The sequence below is a fragment of the Saimiri boliviensis genome, chromosome 2, assembly GCF_048565385.1.
Source record: "Saimiri boliviensis isolate mSaiBol1 chromosome 2, mSaiBol1.pri, whole genome shotgun sequence".
NCBI lineage: Eukaryota > Metazoa > Chordata > Mammalia > Primates > Cebidae > Saimiri > Saimiri boliviensis.
Window position 1 is genome coordinate 84,166,995 of NC_133450.1, and position 25,661 is coordinate 84,192,655.

At 34.8% G+C, this 25,661-nt stretch overlaps 1 protein-coding gene across 7 annotated transcripts in view; it reads right to left on the reverse strand.

The window, feature by feature from the left end:
* Positions 1–25,661, reverse strand: part of ZNF280D (zinc finger protein 280D) — a 106,528-nt gene that overhangs the window by 12,382 nt on the left and 68,485 nt on the right. For 5 of the 7 annotated variants that reach the window (XM_039469154.2, XM_039469157.2, XM_039469156.2 and 2 more), the window contains 3 exons: positions 21,248–21,310; positions 17,158–17,276; positions 16,971–17,007 (listed from right to left, as the gene is read on the reverse strand). In XM_039469154.2, the coding sequence (XP_039325088.2) occupies positions 16,971–17,007; positions 17,158–17,276; positions 21,248–21,310 (219 nt within the window). Of the gene's footprint in view, positions 1–6; positions 16,851–16,970; positions 17,008–17,157; positions 17,277–21,247; positions 21,311–25,661 lie in introns of those variants that run through there. The other 2 variants (XM_074393822.1, XM_074393824.1) reach the window with 2 other exon arrangements.

Below are 25,661 nucleotides of genomic sequence, written 5' to 3' on the forward strand. Positions count from 1 at the left end.
AAGATAAGTATTGAATATTTTATTTTATACATATGATAAAATATGAAACAACTCTTTTTCTGCATGCCTAAAATTATTAAAATGTAGATCGAAACTAATGTACATTTTATGCTTTAATTGTAAATTGATCTTTGTAAATGTTTTAAGGTAAAAGTTAAATATATGAGACTAAACAGTAGATTCAATAAACGTGCTAAATCAATAAATAAAGACGTATATTTCCTTGTTCTCTAACAAAAGGGCATTTAAGAAATGTTCTCTTTACTAAGTACAATTTAAAATAAAAGACATACAGATTAGTAAAACAGTTTCAAAACAGGAATTACTTTTTAAAAATTAAAGGCAAGTTGTTATATGCTTATATAAGTAATATGCATCAGGATTTACGATTACAGGACTTTAAAAGTGAAAAAAGATAAATGTTTTACCTACAGTGAAATTCAACATAATTCCACTTAAATATATATTATTGTTAATTTACTCTGGAGGCAGTAAAATCACAGAAATAATTAGAATTTTGAGGAATATATTCTCTTTAACACTTCCATAAGCAATGCTCAAATATAAAACTTCTTGATTTCTAAAAATATTAATTATAAATTATAACATTAACAAAGGTATATGCCATCCAGAAAATCTTGTAAAATAATCAGTTTAATCTAAAAGCTAGCTTATCCAAAGGATCTTTGTTTTAGAACCTACAGAAATGACTAAATATTATTTGTGATATTATATATTAAACTCAATTTTAATCTGTGTAGGTAGGGTAGCTACCTGATCTGACATGCCATTAACTCAGGAATTAAGTGATACATAATTTTATGAAGGCTTAATAGCTAAGTCTAAGAAATAATATATTTAACATAAGCAACGACTATATTATCTTAAATTTCATTGACAAAAAAAGGATATCTAATATGATAGAAATGTCAACCATCCTAAAAGCTACTCTCATGGCTAATCAATGAAATACAGAGTTGGCAAAATCTCCCTTCTTTTTCCATCTTTTGAGGGCATATTTTAAAAATTAGGACTACAGATGCTAATACTTTGCTAAATATTAATAATAATTAAATGTATGAACTTAGTTACCTATTTTTTAGCTATTAGGCAAAACTGCTAACTTAAAATAGATTATGTCTTTGTAAAACCACTAGATTGGCAGTGCACTACAATAATTTATAACCAACTTGTTAAGCAAATAGAAATGAATAAAACTTGAACAAAAAATTGACAAAATACACAAATGTCAATCATTTTGTGGGTTAAAGCTTTTGTAATTTTCTCAAATATTTAATTGTGCACAATACTTATAAAGATGACATCACATCAAGTATACAGTATAACTTCACTGCTTTAACAAATTACAAAGGAAAATAAGTTTTAAGAATAAAATCAGTAATAAAGTAGTAGAAGACATGAAAAATTAGTCTAAAAAGTAAGAAGCATGGAAAAGTAAGTTAATGAAGTTTTGAAATAAATGTGTATATTAAAACTGATTTTTTGTTTCTAAGCATTTAGTAATTTTAAATTCAGTTTAAAAAACAAATTGGTCACAGGACAGTTTAAATATTTCATAAAAGATTTTTCTCTCTCAGCTTACTGTTGTAAATGTTATCAAAATAAGACCTTCTATATTCTTATAAAAGAAATATTATCATGCTAATCATTTTATTATTTGCCTATTATAATAAACTAATTGTATGCAGCTATTAAAATGAGCTCCATTACTCAGGTTTATTATTGCTGGCATTTCAACAGAGGAAAGACAGTCTTCTTGCTATCTCTAGGATGGAGGTTGGTGACAGAGGTTTTTATTACTCTCTATTACACTGGCAAGAAACTGGTAGGTGAGAACACAGTAAGTTATTGAAATAACTTGCATTAAGAAGCCTATAATTTCAGTCTTGTTTCGTGCCTTTTACCATATTAGTATTCTGAATTGTAATAACTAGTGAACACATTTAGAAAAACAAATCTTAAAAATATTTAGAAAAGCACACAGTAAATTTTAAATTATAAAATCATCACTAAAATGTACACTAAAATTTTGAATTATAAAAGTATGCTTAACAATTAATAAATTTTAATGACCATTAATACATCATTAACACTTTTAGAAAAAAAGAAAAATTTTCTTACCTATAATTCTTATTCACTAAAGATACCTGCTGAAATAGTCATTATTTTAGACATTCAATTACTTTGGTAGAAGACAGTGAAATTTGCTAAGCTCAAAGTTCTGAGCTGATGACCCACTTTTAAGTAATTATATTTCTCACCTGTGAATGTTACAATAAGTTTTAAAAAATATGGTGTAGCATTTATAGCAAACACTATTTAAAATTTCAATGCAAAGAGAACAGAAGGACTGACTGGTGATCAATTTCAACATCATTAGTGATCAAGATTGCAAGGAAATAATTTTTTCCCCTCTATGAAAACCTGCTGAAATAGACCTTTCTGATATATTTCTACAGGACAAGCTTTTCCCTCTAAAGTCTAAAATGGCCCTACTTGCATTTTTCTGCAGGTCTTAGGCGTAATCACAAGGTTTCACTCTTATTGCCCAAGCTGCAGTGCAAAGGCACAATCTCGGCTCACTGCAACCTCTGCCTCCCAGGTTCAAGTGATTTTCCTGTCTCAGCCTCCCAAACAGCTGGGATTACAAGCACATGTCACCACAACCAGCTAATTTCTGTATTTTTAGTAGAGACAGGGTTTCATCATATTGGTCAAGCTGGTCTTGAACTCCTGACTTCAGGTGATCTGCCCACCTCAGCCTCCCAAAGTGCTGGGGTTATAGGCATGAGTCACCGCACCCAGCCAATCCAAAATTTAACATTCTGGTTCACTTATAGTAGTATGTTCCTTTGAGGTTTAATTCACACTATAAACACACGACGGGGTGAGAAGAGCTGTAAGGGGAAAAATATTCAGATTCATTTCATCTAGGCCACATTCTTTCTTTCCAGTAACATTTAAAAGCCAAAAATTTCAATGCTGATGTTAGAAATGTAATCCTTAAGAATATTTGCAAGCATACTAAAAAAGTTGAAAAGAGGCTGTAAAACAACCAGTAGTAAAGTCAGCCAGTAATCAAGACCTTCCACTTAGGCCAGGCATGCTGGCACATGCCTGTAATCCCTGCTTTGGGAGGCCAAGATGGGAGGATCATTTGAGCCCAGGAGTGTGAGACCAGCCTGGAAAACAGTGAGACCTCATCTCTACAAAAAAAAAATTTTTTTTTATTAGCCAGGTGTGGCCGTATATACCTGTAGTCCCAGCTACTCAGGAGGTTGAGGCAGGAGAATTGCTTGAGCCCAGGTCTTAGAAGTTGCAGTGAGCCATGATTGCACACTGTACTCCAGCCCTCTGGCCTAAGCAAAACAGCAAGGCTCTGTCTCAAAAAAAAACAAAAACAAACAAACAAAAAAAAAAAAAACCACACACACAAGCAAAATAAAATAAAATTAAAATACCTTCACTAAGATATTCAGGGACTAAATTTAATATCATAATCACCAGTCTTAGAAATAACAGTAAACATCTAGTCTACCATTTCTGATAATTTCTTCTCAGAATTATCAGTATATTTGTACATGGAAAAGGTGCCTGAGCAAAACATTTACAAGGTTGTACACATATTTCAGATATTGTACTAAGTGTTCCAGTCCAAAGTTAAAAAAAAAAAAAAAAAAGACTCTCTCTCCTCTCAAGGAGTTCACTGCCAAGAAAACATAATGAAGCAAATGATTACATTATGGAAATTCTGGAGGAGACGTCTTTGTTCACAGAACTAAGCCACTAGAAAGGGAAAGAGGCAAGAAAGCAGTGAAATACTACAGTGAACTTGGTCCTGCAAGAACAGGAGTTAGCAAAGCAGGGTAAAGTGATCCAAGGCAGAGCAAAGGCAAAGTAGTATGAAACAAGACGACTAAATGAGAACCTTGGTGGTCTCCTATCACTGAAACGTCAGGCACAAAGCAAAGTAGTCAAAGATGAAGCTGAAAACATACAAGTGGCTCTTCAGGGAAGGTCTTGATTTCCATGCTAAAGTGTTCATGCTAAGAACTTTAAGGCTAATAGGAAAGTATGACCAAATTTGTGCATCAGAAAGAAAAAAGGCTGTATTGTTGGAAGACTAAACAGTTAATGACTGTCTCAACTAAAATAGTAAGAGTCAATGGAGAAAAGGTTGGTTTAGGGAAATGAGAACAAATTAAAAGCAAAATAATATAAGTGTACACTGGATAAAGGTAAATGAGAAGAACAAATACGACCCCCTCAAATGCCTACCCCGGGTGGTAAGAGATTATTCATGATACGGAATTCAGAGGAGGGAAAAAGGATTCTCTGAGGGAAAAATAAATTCAGTTTTGGACATACTGGATTTGTGGTGCTTACAGAACATTCATATGGAAATATTAGCACTCAGACCTGCCTCTTGTGTATCTCATCCTTACATACAATTCCAACCACTTCTACTTATTTATTTATTTTTTGCCCAAGCTGGAGTACCTGTGGTGTGATCACAGCTCACTGTAACCTCCACCCCCTGGGCTCCAGCGATCCTCCCATCTCCACCTTCTGAGTAGCTGGGACCACAGTCACACCACAACAATTGGCTGATTTTCGTACTTTTTTTATAGAGATGGGGTTTCATCATGTTGCCCAGGCTGATTGTGAACTCCTGAGCTCAAGTGATCCTCCTATCTCAACCTCCCAAAGTTCTGGGATTATAGGTGTGAGTCACTACACCCTGCCACCAACCATCACTTCTCTTCACATAACTTCAATACCAAAATCCAGAGAATGACTCCTCCATTTTTATTCCAATTTATTATTTTTTAAACAGCTGACAATTCAGTTCAGAGATCACAGTGTAATAGACTTGAGTCCTAAGAGATTATACTATTCAACTACTCCCATCTTGCAGATGAGATCTGAGGCCTAAAAATGCTAAGTTAGAAAGCCATTAAACAACAGAACGAGGATTAAATGTGTAGGTTCTACTTCAAATTTCCACTGCACTGCCTCAAGCCAATTCCTCTCCTGTGAATCAGGCTCCCTTATGATCATGCCAGGAAAACTGATCTCTCTGCCTCTAAATGTTTTCCACTCTAAAACATGCTGAGTATCACTGCCAAATTAATCCTACTAAAAGACCAATTTACACCATTCTTTGTTCAAACGTTATATTGCGCAAACATCATTAGGGCAGTATTTCTATGAAGTTTGAGCAACAGAACATATGAGAGACAGTGAACTGGCATGCTAGATTACTGTCCCAATTCTATGATTGTGTAAGTTGCTGCCTACCCTTCTGTGGAAAGAGGGCCTTAACACTGAAGCTTAGTCCTATCAAGTTTCTTGGCCAATCACAAACAAGGCAGGATGTACATCCAGCACAAGCAGAAGAGAAGCAATAGAGGATAGTACTGAGTAGTTTAGTCTCTGAAGACAATTTAAATTGAGGCTCTCCACTTAACAGCTATGCGTGACCTTGGGCAAATTATTTAAGATATCTGTATCTCAGATGTCTCATCCATAAAATCAGGATAGTAACAGCTCATATATCACAAATATTTGAGAATTAAATCAGTAAATAAATGCAAAACACTTAGAAGAGTACCTGCCACACTGCATGTGCTCAATGTTAGCTATTATTGTCATGGGTATGGTTATAGACTCAATCTTCTTGCTCAGAATCTGCTTGAGAGTATACAATAGAGGTTCCTTTTACCACCTAAGTATCTCTACTGCCATGCTTCCACCTCACCCTCAGAACAATAGACATTAATTTTGATTGCTGGTCTACTCTCCTTAGGACCAGTTCTATTTTTTCTAGTATGAAATGATCTATTCATCTTAGAACACCAGGGTATGATTTGGCTATCTAAAGCTACTATAACAAAGATAGAGCAGAAAAATCATTTTAGATAGACTGAAGACAGAACTAGGTAAAGATGGAGAGACAAGAAATCAAAAGGACCAAAATATTCACGTGTAAAAACGTAAAGAAAAATATCAGACCATCATCAATGTAGGCAGATTTTAATGACAGTCTAGGGCTCTATTTTATTATTTTGGTTTGTTGGTAATATTGAATTATACCCTGGATATTTAATTTATAATCTAGAATCAATGACCCTTAGGAACCAGAGACTGAAAAAAATGGTAGTAAGCTCAGAATCACTGGTAGAGATTGGTACAGTTTGTCCTAAATGAAAGAATACACTAAAGTTGCATTCATTTTTGCATCTCACTGAGTCTCAAATTCTCCCTGCTTACCAGATATCAAAGACAGAAGTCCAAATTGCCAGAAACCACCATATCTTGATGCTCAGATCCTACCTAATGATTTGCAATTACATACCAGGGGCAAATATATTGTCTATTTTGAAAAGGAAGAAGTATTTTACAGTTCCTAAAGATCTGGTTTGAGATATTAATGCCCATGGTAGGACAAGAGAATCTAGGGGCTATAATCCTGGTCACATTTCAAAAGTTTAAAGAAGGAAACAAGCCCAAAATAAACTCAACAGATTGTATCAGTTTTTTTTTTTTTCAAAAATCTTATGAAATAAATGAAGACTCCTGACAATTCTGAACACGTAAGAACTAGAGAGTTATAATTTAGAATTATGACCAGAGCCAATAATTCCTGCGAGTAAGTTCAAAATTTCACAGGAAAATAATGGAATGAACTCATATATTCTTTAATGATCACAGATTCAATGACAATATATTTTAACATAAATAATATTTTAGAATATAAGGTTTATAGAAAAAGGCTACCATTCTATTCCTAAAAGAGTTTACTTACTGATTACATTTATGAAAGATAATTAATGACTAACTGGTTTGAGAGTGACAGAATAAAGTGATATTTCATCTTGGGAATAGGTCCAGATTCTCTTCCGATGCAACATTCACAAAAAAAATCCCATAATGAAATATATATATGGTATTAGTTGTTTAACTGATTATGAAATCAGTTGACTGTAGGACCTATAAAAAATGTGGATTCAGGGTCTACATTTCTAATTCCATTATTCTGTAATTGCTTTGGTGGTATAAACCACATTTTATTTATCTTTTCATTTCCAACACCTGACACAGAATCTTATACACATAAAAAGCAGGGTATCAATGTTCAGTGACAAAGAATATATGGGAGGGTTATCTATATCATACTGTTAATAAGCCATGTAGCTACTACTGGTGCTAAGTATAAACCTCATTAAATTAGGGGGATTTAATAAAGTATAATACACACATTAACATCTGTGAAACACATTTTACATATTTTTAAAATCTTCAAAACACAAATATTTTCAATCCCATTTCACAGAAAAAGAAACTGAGTAATTTTCCCTTAAAGTTAGTGAGACAGCTGGGTTCTTAAACTCTAATACTTTGACTGTGAATGTTTTTCCCATTCTGCTTTGCTTAGAACAAACATGGATGTCACTTGGAGCACTAAATCAACTTTTAAAATCTCTTCATAGCCGGGCGTGGTGGCTCAAGCCTGTAATCCCAGCACTTTGGGAGGCTGAGGCGGGTGGATCACGCGGTCAAGAGATCGAGACTGTCCTGGTAAACATAGTGAAACCCAGTCTCTACTAAAAATACAAAAATTAGCTGGGCATGGTGGCACGTGCCTGTAATCCCAGCTACTCAGGAGGCTGAGGCAGGAGAATTGCCTGAACCCAGGAGGCGGAGGTTGCGGTGAGCCGAGATGTCGCCATTGCACTCCAGCCCGGGAAACAAGAGCGAAACTCCGTCTCAAAAAAAAAAAAAAAAAAAAAAAAAAATCTCTTCACATTGTGGCTTTTAGGACATTTGATTCAACAATAAAATAGGCAACCAGTTAAGTAGTCTAGTTTAGCAAGCTGGAGTCATTATGTATTTACCACAGATTCTTATACTGTGAAGATCTGCTATAAGAAATTATCATTCTATTCTTGACTTTTTGGCAAGAAAAAGAAACATACAAAACTCAAGCCTTTACTTCTATTTTGTTATAATTCATCCATCCAGGTAGATAAACAGGAAAACAGAGAAGGGAAGAAATGTACTGAGAAATGAACTCACGACTGAGTTACAGTATCTGTAATATTTGAAAAAGGCAGATTTTAAAAAATCACTTCAAAAGAAAAAGCTACATGACTATTGCTAACTAGCACAATTAAATGTTTTTATAAAATTAGTAGTACTGAATAAGTAGCCAAGATTTCTGAAAATTAAATGCCTGGTAATAATTAATAAAAAGTTTTAGTTGAAGAAAGGATTCCATAAGCAATAAAGAAATTCTTTCTTTCTAAACAGAGAGGACTCTGTGCTAGTTTTCAACAAGGCAGTGTTGTTTCATAGTTTTTGGACTGGAAAAACCAGAATACTCTCAATTCTAACATTAGAGAATCTTACAAGATTCATTAAAGCACTGCAATAAGATGTCATCCACCCAGCAGTTTGGAAACATATGCTGCCAGACCTGTGAACTTTAAGTTAAAATTACTAATAACCACAGTGTATTGCCATTAAAACTCTCAATAATGAGAACATTCCACTGATAAGTAGTTTCCAGGGTTTCCTGTTATCAGGAAATAGAAGAAATAATAGTAGTAACAGCAGTAATAGCAATAGCAGCAAGGGCAGCAGTAACAGTAGTGGTGGTAGTAGTAGCAGCAGTAGCTAAAACAGCAGTGGCAACAACTATGTGCATTTATTGAGTGTCTCCTATCTGTCAGGCCAGGGCCAAATAATTTAAATAAAATATTTAGCTAAATTATTTAAATTAATAATTTAACTAATTAATTTTTTTTGTTTTTTGAAATGGAGTCTCACTTTGTCACCAGGCTGGAGTGCAATGGTGCCATCTTGGTTAACCACAACCTGTGCCTCCTGGGTTCAAGTGATTCTCGTGCGTCAGCCTCCCAAGTAGCTGGGATTATGGACACATATCACCAAAAGCAGCTAATTTTTTAGTTGAGAAGGGGTTTCACTATGTTGGACAGAATGGTCTCAATCTCCTGACCTCGTGATCCACCCGCCTTGGCTTCCCAAACTTCAGGGATTACAGACGTGAGCCACCGTTCCCAGTCTAATTAATTTTTATATATTATCTCTATCTCTATTTTTCACAGCTACCCAGCAAGGAATTTATTACAAATCTTTTACTGATGAGGAAGCTGAGGTCTTCAAGGTTAAGTAATTTACTCAAGAATACAGAGTCAGATACAAAACTAGGATTTAAACACAAAATCATCTTATTTCAAAGCTGCACTCTTTTCGCAACACCGTATTTCACAGTAGTATGGATGAACAGATATTTTTCAGTGTGGATGATTAAAAACAATGTTACTCTATGTTTTAATAAAAGATACAGAAAAGGAAATGTACAGTATCCTGTCCACATTTGCAGATGATAGTAAACTTTTCCAGGTAGTCAAAAGTGACAAGAGTGAGAGTACAGAAGGATCTCAAAATCAGAGAGGTGAGATCAAAGTATCAGATGAACTATAATCTGGTCAAGTATATGGAAGCATAATTTAAAGGGAAATAGTTATACTATTTATAAAAGACAGTTACGACTAAAATGAACCTAGGAGTATTCATAGACATTCCCTAAAAATACGTTTAGTGAACTCTATAAACCAAAAATCTAAAGGTATGACTAGTATGTGCTGTAACGACAATTCTAAAGAAAGATATACTGGATTAAGAAAAAAAAAGTGAAAGAAAATGATTTGTGAAAATGGTATGGAAGGTGACAATGAAAAACAGGCTGAAGATTAGAGTAATTCCATCTGAATAAAATGTAGGCAGAAATAAAATCATAAAGAATAGAAAACAGTAACTTTATGCTGGTATAGCGCTTCCTATGCGCCAAAGACTTTCTAAGTACTACATGCATATGCTAACTCCTTTAATTCCATCAACACCTCATGAGTAAGTATTATACTTTTGTTATCTGTGTTTTACAAATGAGAAACTGGGCACAGAGGTCAGGTAACCTATCCAAAGCACACACACCTAGTAAGCAGCAGAGCAGGAACTCCAAACTAGGCAATCAACTGTGGAGCCTGTGCTCTCTAACCACTATACCATACTTTCCCTTTAAGGGTCTGAGAGAGTTAATGTAGAGCTGGGTATCAAATCTCCTAATCTTAGTATCAAGGAAGATCTCCTGAAGCCATCTAAGAAGGAAGTAAAGCTTGACAAAATAAACTTCCTAGTAGATAAAATAGATAATAAAATACTGGAAATAGCAATGGTCTCAAGAAAAGAAGGTGAGTAGGTTGATAAGCTAAGCATAGTTACAGATAGAAGCTAGAAACAAGTATAGGAGATTCTTATGCTTCTTAGTGAGAAATCATGGTAGGCAACCATATTTTCTAACAAAAGTAGCCCTTGCTTCTACATCCGGGCAGACTAGGCTAATAACTGGTCTCTCAGTTAAGTATATTTTAGATTCTACAAACATAATAATGAGGACGCCATTTTTCTTGATATAATTTCTAAAAGTATGAAAATGTATTTTGCAGCATCTAGTTATGAACTATACCTTACAGATGACTCATGAAATGAATAAAATGTCTAGGAGTCCTTCTTTAGACAACTCTACAAAACCACTTTTTCTTTACCAACTAAGAAAATCTGAAGAATGATAAATCTGTATCAGCAGTCTACACACAGTTCTATGGAGATTAATGTCAAGAAGCTAATAAGTATTGAAGAAAAAAATTTCCCAGGTCAAGTAAATATGCTTTTAGACATTCACAGTTCACATATAGCATTAAAAAAATTCCAATATTACAGGATCTATTTAATTTTTAACTTTCATTTCCTAAACTTATTTGGCCACAGAAACTTTTCCCCCCAGACCATTTATAAGTTATGTACATTAGTTCTACAGTACAGAATTTGGGAAGCACTGACCTAGTTACCTTCTTTTTTTTTTTTTGAGACAGAGTTTCACTTGTTACCCAGACTGGAGTGCAATGGCGCAATCTCGGCTCACTGCAACCTCCGCCTCCTGGGTTCAGGCAATTCTCCTGCCTCAGCCTCCTGAGTAGCTGGGATTACAGGCACGCGCCACCATGCCCAGCTAATTTTTTGTATTTTGAGTAGAGACGGGGTTTCACCATGTTGACCAGGATGGTCTCGATCTCTTGACCTCGTGTTCCACCGGCCTCAGCCTCCCAAAGTGCTGGGATTACAGGCATGAGCCACCGCGCCCAGCCCGTTACCTTCTTTTATAGAAATGCAAGAGGATTGCTTATACAAGACTACGTGTAGAGAATTAAACATGCCTAGGAGTAATGTGGACATTTAATTTTCTCAAGGTCAAGAGTTCCTGTTCTGCTAGTTGGGAAAGGGATATGTGGCATTCTAAATTCACCTCATATGAATAAATCATTACATTTAGATAGAATCAATACTGAATAACAGAACCACAGAACTCTAGAACAAGTCAGCACCCGGCTGGGCACAGTGGCTCACGCCTGTAATCCCAGCACTCTGGGAGGCCGAGGAGGGTGGATCATGAGGTCAAGAGATCGAGAACGTGGTGAAAGCCTGTCTCTACTAAAAAATACAAAAATTTGGCCGGGCGCGGTGGCTCAAGCCTGTAATCCCAGCACTTTGGGAGGCCGAGGCGGGTGGATCACGAGGTCAAAAGATCGAGACCATCCTGGTCAACATGGCGAAACCCCGTCTCTACTCAAAATACAAAAAATTAGCTGGGCATGGTGGCACGTGCCTGTAATCCCAGCTACTCAGGAGGCTGAGGCAGGAGAATTGCCTGAACCCAGGAGGCGGAGGTTGCGGTGAGCCGAGATCGCACCATTGCACTCCAGCCTGGGCAACAAGAGCGAAACTCCGTCTCAAAAAAAAAAAAAAAATACAAAAATTAGTTGGGTGTGGTGGTGCGCACCTGTGGTCCCAGCTACTCACAAGGCTGAAGCAGGAGAATTGCTTGAACCCGGGAGGCAGAGGTTGCAGTGAACTGAGATCATGCTACTGCACTCCAGTCTGGTGCCTGGCAACAGAGCAAGACTCTGTCTCAAAAAAAAAAAAAAAGAAAAGAAAAGAAAAACAAACAAACAAGTCAGCACCCCACACTTTACAAATAGGGTACTAGGGGCTCCAAAACACTGCTACTCCCTTGGTCATGACATCACTAGCCACACCTTAGTTTGTTGTTTACTCTTCATTTCCTAATCTCTTACTATATGATTCCCCAGAGCTCAGTCTGTGGATCTTGCCCTTTATACAAATTGTTTGGTGACTTTTTTTTTTTTTTTTTGAGACAAGATCTCACTCTGTCATCCCACATCACTGGCCACACCTTAGTTTGTTGATTACTTTTCATCTCCCTAATCTCTTACTGTATGATTCCCCAGAGCACAGTCTGTGGATCTTGCCCTTTACACATACTGTTTGGTGACCTTTTTTTTTCTTTTTTGAGACAAGGTCTCACTCTGTCACCCAAGCTGGAGTGCAGTGGTATGATCATGGCTCACTGCAGCCTCCACCTCCCAGGCTCAAGTGATCCTCCTACCTCAGCTTCCCAAGCAGCTGACACTACAGACATGCACCACCTTTTTGTGATACAGTCCCATGACTTTTTAAAATTGAATTATTTTGGGGAGTGGGTCATTTGTAGAGTCACATGCAACTGTAAGAAATAATATACAGAGATCTCATGTTTACCCAGTTTCTCCCAATAATAACATTTTACAAAACTATAGTATATTATCGCAACCAGGATACTGACTGCTCATACACCAGTTTCATTCAGTTTTCCCCAGTTTTACCTGTATTCATCCTCATGGTGTTTTAAAATACTAAATGATACTTATAGCTTAGAACATTCCCTGAAACTCATAAAGACAAATGACTACATCTCCACTTAGATACCTAATAGGTATCTCAAACTAAAACATGTCCCAAATCACAGTCCTCATCTTCCCTACCAATTCTACTCCTCCCATAGTCTTCTCACCACCATCTTCCCAGTTGCTCAGACTATTAACTATGTAGTTATCCTCAACATTCTTTCTCACATTTCACATCCAAACCTTCCACAAATTCAATATATATCTAAAATTAAACCACTTATCACCTACACTGCATCCTAGTCTAAACCTCCACCATGTCCTACCTGAATTACCACAATAGCTACCTAATTGGTCTCCCTAATTCTGCACATGGTTTTCTAAAGTTAGTCTCAAGACAGCAGCTAGAGTAATACAGGCAACCCTCTATATTTTGTTTATTCCGGCTTTTATTGAGCTCTCCTCTATTTAAAATCTTCTGGTGACTGCTCATCTCAGAGTAAAAGCCAAATTCCACAGGACTATAAAGTCCTATACCATGTGGCCCAAATTACCTCACAGGTCCCACCTCCTACTATTCCCTCCCTTGCTTACTCCACTGCACCCAAACCAGTCTCCTTCAAGCTTCTTAAATCAGAAATGATCCCACTTCAGGGCTTTTGCACTAGCTATTCCTTCTCCCTGGAATGCTCTTTAGATATATATTCAAATGGCTCACTTCCTTTGCCAGCTTCATGTCTTCACTCAAACGTCATCTCTCAGTGAGGCCTCACTAAATTAAAAATGGTAGCCTTCCAACTCCTACCCCATACTCCTTTATCCCCCTTCTCTGATTCATATTTCTCCCTAGTATTGATCATCATCTAACATATTATATGTTTTATTTAATTTTTATTGTCTTTCACAACTGTAATGAAAATTCCCTAAGACCAGGGATTTCAGTCTATATTTCTAATACCTAGGACACTGCCAGGCACAAAGTAGATGTCAATAAATATTCCCTGAACAAAAAAGTGTTTTGCCAAAATGTGACAAAAACAGGGCAAGAATCTGAGCCTCTGTAGTTTAATAATTATTTTCCTAAGAATGATGATGGACTCAAACTGAACCAATCACACCTTTTATTCAATAGTAGCCAAAAAACACATATGCATGAAATGGCTATCTGACCAGATGAATAAACTAGAATAACATGATGGTAAGGTGGGATTAGACTCAAGCTAAAACTCATTAGCACCAAAATAAAATTCAACTAATTGTCGACAATAAGCAAATTTTGTACTGACTGCCAAGTGTTTTCTTTGAACCAATCTTTTTTTAAAAAATGAATTTACTGGTGACAGAACTTTAAGAGTTCATATTTTAAGAAAATGAATTTGATACATACTATAAAAAATAAAATTCTATGTAAGACCACAAAGAAGTACAGTTGTTCCCTGGTATTGGTAGGGGATTGGTTACAGGACCTGCCCTCATCCCACAAGTCTCCCTACTTCCCCAAGCCCCCACCAAGACTAAAAAAGTCCTCAGATGCTCAGGTCACTTATACAATGTAAATGCTATGTAAATGGTTGTTATATTGTATTGTTTTCATTTGTATTTTTTACCGCTGTATTGTTATTTCTCATTGTTCTCCTCCCCGCCCCCCACCGCCAAAATATTTTCAATCCATGGTTGGCTGAATCTGCAGACATGAAACCCAAGGATATGGGGGGTTGACTGTACTCCTACATTACTATATTAAGAATGTGGTTTATCCTACTTTCAACCTATGATCAAGGTAAGGTGAATATCTGTAAATGAATAGAGAACTAATGTTTAAAATAGAAAAAGTTATAGTTTCTGGATAAACTTTTAAAAACTGGGTAGAAAGAGGGTAGACAGCAAAAATTCCTAGAGACAAATAAGGAAAAAAAAAAAACAAAAAAAACTAGTATATCACTAAGTCCACTACTAAGAAACAAACCACTTGTGGAGATTTTGGAAAACCTTTCATTTCAGATATAAATTAGTTTGGAAATTTAGAACTAATAATTCTTTTGATAATTAATTGCAAGAAACACATCATATAATATGTGGTCACCTAAACTGGCTTTAAAATTGTTCTAAAATGCAAATATAGAAGTTCTGATTTTACAGTAAAAATCTACCATTGAGTCATAATTTCAGAGCCTTCCTATCCTTATGCTATTAATATCACAAAAGGCATTTTGCTAGTCTTTTAAATTTAAGAAATTAGTAGAGTATAAATAGTAACCTTTTCATTGTACTGCAAGAAAAAAATGCAAGGTGTACTAAGTAGATACAACATTCTGTCTGCAGTCAAGTAACAAGGCTTCCATATAACAATTAGAGCAATGTTCCTCTTCATAGGATAAAATGTATACCTTTTATTCATTACCAAATAATTCCTGAGGCACTTAAACAATATAATTTATTAAAAGAAAATAATAGTATCAAAAGTGTTTAGATCTATATTCAATGTAACTAAAATAAACACATGCCAAACTTAAAATATATAAAGGAAAGAAATACATGCATTACTGATTACCATACATATTTTTTATATGTTACCTTTACCCAAAGGAGCTACATTAATGGCTTAGTAGATATTACATCATACATGACAAATATGTAACCTTAAAACTGGCTCTAAAGGTCTGCAAGTAGTACTGCCAATTCTTTACACCTAAGAACTCACAACTGAGGTAATATTAATAATAATCCCAATGGGACAGAGTATCTAATAATAATGTCTAATGGGCTGAGTAACAGCCAAATTTAAAAACTACAAATAGGCAGCTATACAAAATCTGTAGAGAATTCTATGAAATCTCTTGGAGTTCTTAAAACAAACACTAACAAATTTTAAATAAAATAATATAAAAATAGACATCATAAAATAGACATTAATAAATTTTGAGAACATAAAACCAAGCTATTTAAATTAATTTAAAAAAATCAAAATGCAAGAATTGTTATCATTAAAAAAATTACAGAATTATTACTGGTTAATAGATTTTATATGTCAGCAAAAATAACTGCAATTTTGGAACATAATTGTGGAGACCTGTTGTTCCAAGGATATGAAAATAGCCATGGTTTCCTAACAACTAGAGTTTTAATATTCCTTGGCCTGCATTCATACTAGAGAAAGATTTAAGGGCAGCAGCCAAAATGACTAAACTTCAACTTGGATGTTGAAGCAGCGATTTGATGGGCTTTTCTTGGTCATAATTGCCTCATAAACTTAAGATCATGAGCCAAAGCCCCCAGTGGGAAGTATGCTCAATTTGGTGGGCCTTAAAGCCATCTCTGGCCAAACAGCATCAGCCTTATGGGAGGCCAGCCATGTAGAAAGGGAGTCTCCCCAAGATCTGATTTCCTGAGGCCACAACCTAAGAGCAGGTCCCACAGTCAAATTATTCACACTCCTTGGAAAGAGAGAACAGGCATCAGTTGTGTCCATCGAAGGGGGACACTGTCCAGGTATACCCTGGACATATTTTGAAATCTCTGGGCTGCTTCTGCATCTGAAAAATAAGAAAAATAGCACAATGACAGACAACGAATGAGGAAAAAGACAATTATCTGGCCTAAAACTTAAAACATATAAGAAATTAAGAAAGCAAACAAACAGACAAAAAGACAAACAGCCATATCATTTGGAATCTAACATTCTGAAGGCAAGTACAGCGGAGAAAAACAAAAATTATTTTAAGCAAAGAAAGGACATAGCAACAGAAGTTATTTTTAGACAGCGCAAACTGGAGAAAAAAATATGTTAAGGTATGTCAACCTGACACAAAGATAAGGTGGAATAGGAATCTAATCCCATTTGAAAGCTGAAAAGAGCTGAATAAAGAGAGCTAGTGTCATGAACTTGGCTGCTTAACTGCCTTTGTGTAAGAAAACATCTCAGAACTTTGAACTTAGGAAATTCCAACTTGTCTTGCACCAGGTCACGAGCTCCATAGAGCAGGAACCTATTTCAACAAGCAGCTTTAAGAAAACAAAAACAAAATACTTTAATACTTTTCATTCATATTAATGATACATTTAAAAATGCAATAGTGCTAACATCCATCAAAGTAAAATGCACTGAATAAAAATTAAACTTACTCAGAAAGGTGCTCAGAAGTTGGGATACAAACAGAAACTGAAATTAGAAGAAAAGTTTTACATTTACAACAGCATATGAAATATGATGAGTGAGAATAATGATTTAGTAAAGAGACCATATTGTGTATGACCAAAAATACTGGAATAAATATCAAAAATCTAAAGTTGCACAGTTACATATACGTACCTTTCTGCATTACAACTTGGCAAGTATGAGTTTCATGATGACTTAAGTGTGTAGCCATATTATCTAAGCCAGAAACATCTCTTAGGAAATCACAATTAAGGCACATTAGAGTAATGCCCCTAAGAAAAAAAAAAACATTAAAAAAAGATTTTTATCTTTTATGAATATCCATATACAAGTTTGATGATTATTTTTCCATAATTTGCTTTTTGTGTCATATATAACTATAACTTCCCATTTTTGTTATATAAATTTGATATAAACTGAAACTATTCTCTGGAAAATGACACAGCCATGCCCAAATTATGCTACTATTTATTTACAGAAAGTATTTATTTCATACTTTTACCTTCATACCAATTTTTAAAAGTTAGGAGTCAGAAGACCTAGAGTCAGTCTTGTCTCCAAAATCCACTTGCGTAACTTAGGCAAGTCACATTCTATTTGCCCTTCCACTCATCTGCAAAGTGTAGATAGCATATTCATTCACTTGATACTTACTGAAGCTGTTTTCATATATACTGTACTACTAGGTATGGTGAATATAATAGTGAACAAAAAAATAGTACTGTCTATGCAATAATGGAGCTTACTTACAATCTGATTGTTTATTTAATTGGAGCTAAATTCAGAAGAAAAATGTGATGGCTTTAAAAATAGATCACGTTATAGCCACCATCGATTGTACATTACATATTAAGTGTTTTCCCATGTATTATTTCATCTGATTCTCACTACAGCCATCAAGGTTGGTATTAACCTCATTTAACACTGAACTAGCTAATGTAGTTAATAAAATACTGAAGTCTGCAAACTTGAGTTCCTCATCATTCCAGCACTGTGAACTAGTATATCTGCTGGGGCTTAAAGTACTCATCAGCAAAACTTCACTGAGTGCTCTAGTTCTTTTTTTTGAGAAAGAGTCTTGCTCTGTCACCCAGGCTGGAGTGCAATGGCGTAATCTCAGCTCACTGCAACCTATGTCTCCTGGGTTCAAGCAATTCTCCTGCCTCAGCCTCCTGAGTAGCTGGGATTACAGGTGCGTGCCACCACACCCGACTAATTTTTGTACTTTTAGTAGAGACAGGGTTTCACCATGTTGGTAAGGCTGGTCTCGAACTCCTGACCTTGTGATCCACCCACCTTGGCCTCCTAAACTGCTAGGATTACAGGCATGAGCCACTGCGCCTGGCCTGAATGCTGTAGTTCTTAAATGAAATGTGTAATTAGTACCAATTTTTAAAGAAGTTAGGAAACAATTGCCTAGTTATCAATACTTTATTTTTGAATACAGGAATAGTTTTTGTACTCACTGGATTTAACTGTTCATCATTTGTTATTTGAAGTATTTGAACATACTTGACATAAAGTACATTAAGATTCTAATTTAAAAAGCATTTAGACTTGGGATTTTTAGCTGAAAAGTGTTTTGAAATATTAAGCCTGTAAAATATTAAAACAGTTCAGAGAACTTAGCCACTATATGTTTAATTTCTTATAGTTATGAGTTAACCACTTGGGAGTTTGTTACACCAAGCATTTGAAGTGCTATTTAAAAGAAAATCAATTATGTTCAATGTATAAGTGATGTTGCTGCCTTAAGTAATCTGAATTGTAAACAGAAGTCTTGAAAAATATTTAGTCTATTGAACTAGAATATCCCCGTGCCTCTTCTACCAGTAGAAACAATACCCATTCTTTAAAGTCAAGTAGGCCTAACACCTATCCAGACCACTATAAGAACAGTAATCTTTTTCCTCTCTCAAGTAACTCTCATTGCACTTATTAAAATTCATAGTTATTTATGTTCACACCTTAACTCCCCCACAATAAAATGCTGTACATTCCCCTGAAGGTTGGTTCCAACAATGCTTCATCACTGTCATCTTTACAGGACCTGCTACTTTATGTGCAAGACAGATACATAATAAATAGTTACAGAATGAACAGTCCATTTCAATAAGAGTAATTACATAAATTATTGTCATATAGTTATAAAGATGCTAAGCTCCATTCACAGAAATTAAACAATTTTCAATTTGAGACTACCCAAGCTGAGTGAGAAAACATCCGAGATCTTTAAAATCACATAGTTCACTTAGAAACTAAACATACAACTGAACTTGACAAGGTAAAAACTGAATTAAAATCTCGCTCTTAAAATGCAATAAAGCCATATTCGCTCTTGTTTTTAGTAAAGGTAACATCTGATGTAGCTTAACTATTTCCCCAGATTCAGTAAATATTTTAAAAGTAGTACTAACATATTTTTAAAATTGAATGAAATTTTCTCTCCCTGTGAGCTACTAGTCTAACATCACATACAGGGCCTATTTTCCACATCATTTTCAATATACACATTAATTTATTCAACAAATATTTACTGAATGCCTACTATGTGCCAGGCATAGACCAAAAAACCAAACCACACACAATGTAGTGAGAGAACACAAACAATAAGCAACTAAAATAAAAATATGTCAGATGATCTAGAGAAAAGTAAAACATAAAAAGGAGATAGGGAATGCTGGGATAAAGGATACAGTTTTTTTGAATTTTGTAGTCAATAAAAGACTCACTCAATCAAAGGAGAGGCCTGAAAGAGACAAAAGAGCTAGCCATACAATATCTGGGGAAAAGCAAACTAGGCATAGGAAATAATAAATGCAAAGGTCCTGAGACATATCATCCCCTCTTCTACATTTTCCACTAATCCAAAGAATCAAAGTAAATATTGGCAAAACTTATCTCTACAGATCAGCTTGGTGTAGCAAAGACATTGACATTTCAAGCAGCAATGGCAACATAAAATAAACAAAGTTCAAGGAATCAGAAGAATATGAAATAATAATGCTCGGTGGATTCTAAGTTAATATGTGGTATAACCAAAGCTAACTATCAATGCCTTTAGAAAAATTTATCAACAGTCCTTTCTGTACAGTAATGAAATTGTATAATTCTCTTTATTTTCAAAAGAAAACATAAGAATTATAAAAATCACATACTGATTTCAAGAATTCCAGTGGTTAAAGGAAATTTAGTTCAAAACTAAAAGTGATAATTCCTATACTAGATAGCTTAGCTATCTTTTTAATATTCAAATATTGTTGGAGTGCCTTATTTTTGTTCTCATTTTACAATGTAAATGCATCAAGGTTTCCTCTGGACATCACCTTTCCACTGAAATAAATTCAGCAAGAGAACAATGCCTCATCACACCTCTGGTCTAAGAACACAATGAACAACTCTCTAATGTCCAGTAGCAATCATTTATATTTTTTAATTAGGTACCCTAACATCAGGTTTAAAAAAAGTTATAGCAAACCACAATGAGATGCCACTTAATGCCCATTAGGATGACTATAATAAAAAAGAGATAATAAAAAGTGTTGGCAAAGATGTGGAGAAATTGGAACCCTCAAACACTGCTGGTGGGAATGTAAAATAATGGAGCTACTTTGGAAAACAGTCTGGTGGTTCCTCAAAGGCTCAACATGGAGTTATCATATAACCCAGAAATTCTAATCCTAAGTATGTATTAAAGAGAAATAAAAAGACGTGACCATACAAAAACATGCACACAAACGTTCACAGTAGTTTTATTCATAAGGGCCTCAAAATGAAAACAATCTAAATAAATAAACTATGATACATCTTTACAATGGAATACTATGCTGCAATTTTTAACAATGAAATATTGATACATACTATAATACAGATGAATCTTGAAAACATTATGCTAAATGAAAGAAACCAGTCACAGAGGACTGCATCATGTAACACTTTTTATATGAAATGCCCAGAATGGGCAAATATTACACAGACAGAAAACAAGACTAGTTGTTTAGAGATGGGGAAAGCCAGAAAAAAATGGGAATGACCATTAATGGGTACAGGGTTTCTTTCTGGAGTGATAAAAATGCAGTAAAACTAACTGGTGATTGCTGCAGAACTCTGTGAATATACTAAAATCTATAAACACATAAATTGTATGGCATGTTAATTCTAACTCAATAAAGCTGTTGTGTAAAACAAATTTAAGTCATTATAATTTTTCAATAGAAAGAATAAAAGAAGATCAACTAGTTACCTGAGATTTTCTGAATGCTTCTTAAAAATACAAAACCTTTTGCTTGGACGGTTACTATGAAAGCTGGAGAAACAAAAGAGATTATAATGATTTTATTATACAATGTCATATTAATTTATATTTCAAGTTCATACTTAAATTTCTAGTTAAGAAAAGATTATAATATAAATAATAAAATGCCTGTCATTTCCATTTAATTCAACATTTTATCTTACATTCCATTTTACCTATTATATTCTAATGACACTATTTTCCCAGGCATATTTTTAGATAATTAGCACTGTACCTTAGTATTATGTTAAAAAAGGAAATACTGAGAATTAAGAAAATGTAAAGAGTGGCTGGGCATGGTGGCTCATGCCTATAATCCCAGCACTTTTAGGAGTCTAAGGCGGGTGGATCACAAAGTCAGGAGTTAAAGACTAGCCTGACCAATATGGTGAAACCCTGTCTCTACTAAAAATATAAAAATTAGCTGAGAGTGGTGGTGTGCCCTTATAGTCCCAGCTACTCAGGAGGCTGAGGAAGGAGAATCACTTGAACGCAAGAGGCAGAGGTTGCAGTGAGCCAAGGTCACGCCACTGCACTCCAGCCTGGGTGACAGAGCGAGGCATGGTCTCAAAAACAGAAACAAAGAAAGAAAGAAAATGCAAAGAGCATCAAATTCAGTATTTTAATTTACGAAGAGTTAAGCAATTCTAAATTTCTGTTAATAACACATTTATGCTATAATACGAACAGTTATCAACAATAATTCTTTTTTATGACTCTCCAATCTTAACATGTTTGTGTAGGGGATGGGGGGAAGGATCTAAATGATCTGGGAAGTAAACAGTACTTGAGCTAAATGCCACTGTTTATCATCTATAAAGTCAAACATTTAGAGTGTTTCTTGTAATTACTAGTAGACTTTTTTCTTCTTCTTTTAAGAGATAGATCTCAGTATGTTGCCCAGGCTGGAATCAAACTCCTGGGCTCAAGTGATCCTCAGCCTCCTGAGTAGCTGAAACTACAGAGGCACACAGTCGAACCTGGCTTTCTAGTAGAGGGTTTTTTGTTAAAAATAAATAAATAAATAATTAAAGCAGGAATCATGAGTCAGAACAATGCCTCCTCTAAGCACAGAAAAGAAAACCACTAACCAAACTTTGCAGCCCAAGATAATAGCTTCTGTATACCCTTTTAATTCCAGTAAGAAAAGCTTTCCTGTACTAGAAAGCCAGGATTCGACCAATAACATAAACATCACCTGACAGCTTACAATAGGTCCCTCCTCACCACCGTTATCCATGTTTCACTTTCTGTGGCTTCAGTACCCACATACACTACAATAAGATATTTTAAGAGAGACAGACTATATTCATGTAACTTTTATTACAGTATATTGTTATAATTGTTCTATTACTATTGTTAATTATCTTACAGTATCTAGTTTATAAATAAATCTTTATTGTATGTAGATATGTATGCATAAGAAAAAACATAGTGTAGTATACATAGAGTTTAATACTATCCACAGTTTCAGGCATCCACCAGGGGGCTTGGAACATATACCCCAGTGGATAAGGGGGACTACTGTATTTCAAAATGCAGTCTTCCCGACCAACAACCCCTGCCCCATGACAACTCCTCAAACATACAGAGAGCAGTGGAGCTCAGGAATTTGCTTTAACAAGCATTTTCAGTGATTCATGTACAAGCTAAAGTTAAAGAAGCAGCAGCCAACACACCAGTATCTGGGTCAACAGTTACTCTCAGATACAAGGTAACTGTCCCCAGCACAACATTAATGTATAGGAAAATATATATACATATATATTCTGGCTAGCTATAATCTCCAGAAAATATCCTCAGATTTCTAACAGTCATTTCTTCAACATGGGAGTAGTTACTACTATAGTTTAGAAATTTAAGATGGTATCACAAAAATAAAGTTTTGTTAGAAGAGTATATTGGGAAGTTGGGAAGCCCTGAAATTATATGCAAAAACTTGTATACGTAACTATATTTCCTCAGAGAAATGAATCCCAGATTTCCACAAAATGTGCACCAAAATAAGTTATTTTTAAATAAGACTTAAAAGCTTGTTAATCTTTCTCTTCAAACAAGCAGACTATTTTTGGTTTATTTAGCTATTAAATATAAGAGAAGAGAAAATATTACATTACAGGGTCTTTTTGATAGCCTCTACATCTGTCTACAACTTATACCATATCATAATGTTGGTAATTTTAAGTTTTTAGTTGCCTGAATTCTTTTAGAGTTTTAGAGTTTCTCATCTATAAAAAGGGATTTCTACCACCTCTTTGACTTATCTGTACTTAATTCCATACTTATATAGATTTGTGTATCAAAGGAAGGGAAAAGTGAATTCACAGCTCACAAATAAAAAGGAAAAAAAAATACTATCCTTCTTCCTATTAGCTCTCCATAAAGGTAATGGCAATATAGAAATAAATCTAAGAAAAGTTTTATATTACAATACAGTAAAAATATAACGTTAAAACCTAATTTTTAAAAATCCCCTACTTGGTTAGCTGACAGTATATAATTATCAAAACTCATTAAGCTATTCTCTAATAGGTGAATTTTATTGTGTATTAATTATACCTCAAGAAAACTAAGGACAAAAACCTCCTTCAACCATTATTTTCTTCATAATCTTGATTCCATATAAGCAACAACTTCATAAGAAACACAAAAGGAACAATTTTCTTAGCAATTTTAAGACACTAGAATAGAGGCTGATGATACAATAACAAAGGCAAGTTGCCCGCCCTAGAGTTTTTGGTTGCTTGGGAGAAGTGTTTGCGGGAGAGGGAGCGGCACAGAATGAATGCCCAAAGTAGTTAGGAATTTGATATGGAAAGGTGTTATATTTTCCAGAAATTCTGAACTTCATCCTATCAATGTTAGGAAGTCAAAGGATTTTAGGCCAAAGAATGACCTGCCCAGATTTGCCTACAGCCAAAGAAAGGATGAACTAGATAAAAGGGGGAAAACTGTAGGCAGAAGACAAGTTATGATGTTATCATAATAGTCCAACTAGTCCTATGATTATTACTTAGTTTCAATACATTTATGTAAAATTTATAATGAAGTCAAGCAGATCTTTTAAAAATTCAGTACTCTTGTCTTACCTAATGTACAAGAAACAAACTTTTATACTAGCTTTCCTTTTCCTGGGCAATTTTTAAAATCATCCCTCAAAGCCTAAGTGAAATTTACAGAAAATCTTCCTTTATTTCTCGTTTAAAGATTTCATACTTACCTCCTCTGTACTCTCATATTCGTTTGTTTATCACATTAAGCTAGGTAAATTTATCTCCCCTAAATTGTGAAAATTACAATCAAGGACTACCCCCAATCCTAATAATGACAACTTAGAAATTATAGCTATCCTTACTTAAATATCTCTTAAATGCGAATTGTTATTAAGCACTTTAATACATTTTTTCTAATAATCACAATAACTTTATTTTCAAGAAAAGCAATCTTGAGAGTCAGATTAAGTAACCTGTTCAAAGTTCCACACATATACAGTGAAGCTTGGATTCAAATCCAGACTTGTTTGATTGTTCACCACCAGCTTGCCATACTTCTTAGCAAATTGTATTAAATATCTTCCTAGTAGATACATAATGAAATAAATGAACCTGGCTGAAATAAAACTCTGCTACAAAAAAAGAGATTCTGGTTACTTATGTTAACTTTATCCTCTTTTATGTAAGGAAAAATGCTCCTTATAAATCATTTTGAGAAATAATAGCAATATTATAGAGCAATTTCTATGCATTTTTTCAGATAATTTATATTACCACCTAAAAGCTATAAGTAAATATGGTGCAATAATTTAAACAACTGAACCTAAATAATGCTGCTTTAAAAAAAACTTTAAAATTACACATTTAATGATGTTTTTCTTTGAAAGGATCTTTCTTCAACAATACTCCAACTGCTTCAACCTTCTTTTGAGATTTTATTTAGGACCTTTTATAATTACAACAAATAATAATTATCACCTGCAGTTTGTAATGCACTAGGTAATATGATGAATACAAAGACCCCTTCTTCTCAAGGAGATAAGGCAGACACAAATAAATATAATAAAAGGCAAAATAGGACTGGGCATGGTGGCTGACACCTATAATCCCAGCACTTTTAGAGGCTGAGGCAGGTGGATCACCCAAGGTCAGGAGTTCGAGACCAACCTGGACAACACGGTGAAATCCTGTCTCTACTAAAAATATAAAAATTAGCTGGGTGTGTTGGCGGCCACCTGTAATCCCAGCCACTCAGCAGGCTGAGGGAGGAGAATTGTTTGAACTTCGGATTATCTTGCCACTGCACTTCAGCCTGGGTGACAGGGCAAGACTCTGTCTCAAAAAAAAAAAATGCAAAATAGATGACCAGT